The sequence below is a fragment of the Sinocyclocheilus rhinocerous genome, unplaced genomic scaffold, assembly GCF_001515625.1.
Source record: "Sinocyclocheilus rhinocerous isolate Xijiao unplaced genomic scaffold, SAMN03320098_v1.1 scaffold18727, whole genome shotgun sequence".
Lineage (NCBI taxonomy): Eukaryota > Metazoa > Chordata > Actinopteri > Cypriniformes > Cyprinidae > Sinocyclocheilus > Sinocyclocheilus rhinocerous.
The window spans coordinates 1-2,483 of NW_015642224.1; the positions used below are offsets into that span (position 1 = coordinate 1).

At 36.1% G+C, this 2,483-nt stretch overlaps 1 protein-coding gene across 1 annotated transcript; it reads left to right on the plus strand.

Annotated features, from left to right (window-relative positions):
• Positions 1 to 1,431: 1,431 nt before the first annotated feature.
• Positions 1,432 to 2,318, plus strand: LOC107755755 (uncharacterized; the record flags this gene model as incomplete). The annotated part of the gene is made up of 2 exons (XM_016572651.1): positions 1,432 to 1,765; positions 2,016 to 2,318. Coding segments are annotated over 2 exons (637 nt in total), but the record flags the coding sequence as incomplete, so codon positions are not given.
• Between the last annotated feature and the right edge of the window lie 165 nt (positions 2,319 to 2,483).

Sequence of the window (2,483 nt, forward strand, 5' to 3'; positions counted from 1 at the left end):
CCATCTGCACCACTGGAGCTGATGTTGTACAGCCACTTTTAACTAAATATAAATAGACATCCCATATTTTTTATTCCATAGTAAGGGCAATTAATACAATACATTTAAACTGAGCTACTTTAATACCATCTCCGAACTTTCTACCACGACTCTGCTGTTTTTCGGCTGGTTCTTCCCTGTATACGTTGATTGACAGATGTCTCGTCCAGTCAGCGGTGAGTAATCCCAAACCAATGGCGCTGTCTCAAACTATACCTACCTCTTCCGGTTTGTCTGATTTGTCGTTGTGTTTTCTGACTTGTTATTTTGTTTTCGGATTTGTCGTTGTGTTTTCTGACATGTTATTTTGTTTTCGAATTTGTCATTGTGTTTTCTGACTTGTTATAATGTTTTCTGAATTGTTGTTGTGCTTTCTGAATTGTTATTTTGTTTTTTAGACTTGCATTTGCGTTTGTAATTTGTTATTTTGTTTTCAGAATTGTGATTTGCTTTGCACTTTACGGCCACCGTAGTATACAGAGCTGTGGTTTGATCTGTTGGGTGAAAAGAAGAAAAAAAACAGCTTCTGCATTACTGTATTCAAACATGTGGTTTGTGTGAGTGTGATCTGCTGGTGGCATCATAAGAAAACATCTTAACCTCCTAAAACCATTTTACACTTTCAAGAGCAAAATATTAAATAAACAATAACATATTTGGAATTAATTGTTGCAAAAATAATATAGAACAGATTATCTATAACCAATGCATGCAAGACGAGCGTGTACATGTGTAGTGAGTGGGTGGTGCTCAGATATTATTGGTGGATGAATCACACGCAACACCAGCTATATTGCAGTTTAACACTGTCCTGTGAGTTCACAATCTCTCATATAGGCTACGTGTTCAGATACTTCAAGTGCTGTAATATGAAAATGGTTCACATGTTTGTTTTGTTCTGTTTGTGGCGCTTGGTTGGTAAGTTATAATCATATTTATTTTAACTTCTTGCTTTAGTTTTAATCTGATAGGTTGTATTTACAGAGATTTAATACAGAGCCATAAAGCACTTTTTTAAACAGCCAGATGATTTCCAAGATAAAATATGCTTAAACCAAATATTTGTGAGATCTAATTTAATCCAGAAGAGAAAAATAAGGCAGGTGCAATAACAGCGAATCTGTTTTATATCAAATAATTCATGGCTTCACCACCTTGTAAATAATGGCATGAAATGATTATTGATTTATCTGAAGAGGAACTGATGACAGACGCTGTTATATTCTACAATTTGTTGCGCAGTTACTGATGTCTGTGCCTGTTTTACACGCATAATGTTTTTGGCACACGTTAACAGAAATTAAGGGCTCTAAAGATTGAACTGGGCTGCAGTTCAGTTTCGTTCTGTGCGGAATAGTCTATAAAAGTAAATCAGCAAATCTGTGACTGTGTTCATCAGGTGTGTTTGCTGATACAGATGCAGTGGAGTCAGTGTCAGTGCTGGAGGGAGATTCAGTCACTCTAGACTCTGGTTTTACTGAAATAATGGATGAGGATCTGATTCTGTGGAGGTTTGGAGCTGAAAACACTGTGATAGTTAAGATCAATTTAATAGCCGGCAGCATGACTGTATATGATGATGTTCTTGATGGGAGATTCAGAAACAGACTGAAGCTGGATCATCAAACTGTATCTCTGACCATCACAAACATCACAACTGAACACACTGAACTATATAAACTACAGTCCAACAGTCTGAGCAAAAGCTTCAGTCTTACTGTCTATGGTGAATTAAATGTTTGTTTCACCTGTTTTATTTATCTATAAATTAATAATATCTTAATATTTCAATTATTTTGATTATTGATTAATAACATGACCAAATCATTTCAATTAAGCATTTTCTTCTTCGATATTTGTCCATATGTGTAATCATCTTTTATAATTGCGGAGAGAAGATCACTGTCATATAAGACTGACTGACACGGCAATAAACACATTATGATCTAGTTTTGTTTATCTCATGTTTTCTGCTCATCTGTCTGTTCCTGTCATCAGCAGTAACTCTTCACAATGTTCTTCTTCATCATCATCATCATCATCATCATCATATTGTTCATTGTTGTGTTCAGTGGTGAATGTGGGTCATGTGACTCTCTCCTGGTACAAAGGAAACAGTTTATTGTCCAGCATCAGTGTGTCTGATCTCAGCATCAGTCTCTCTCTACCTCTGGAGGTGGAATATCAGGATAAAAACAGCTACAGCTGTGTGCTCAACAATCCCATCAGCAACCAGACCACACATCTGGACATCAGCAAACTATGTTACTCATGTGAAGGTACGGCAGCGCTGATATGAGCATCTATTGCATCTATGGAATTAGTTAATTTGTTGATTTTACCGATACTGATAGCTTAAGATGCCATAAATGATGAATGAAATGATGAATGAGCTTCTGTCATCATTAAAGGGGTCATATGATGCGATTTCAATTTTTCCTTTC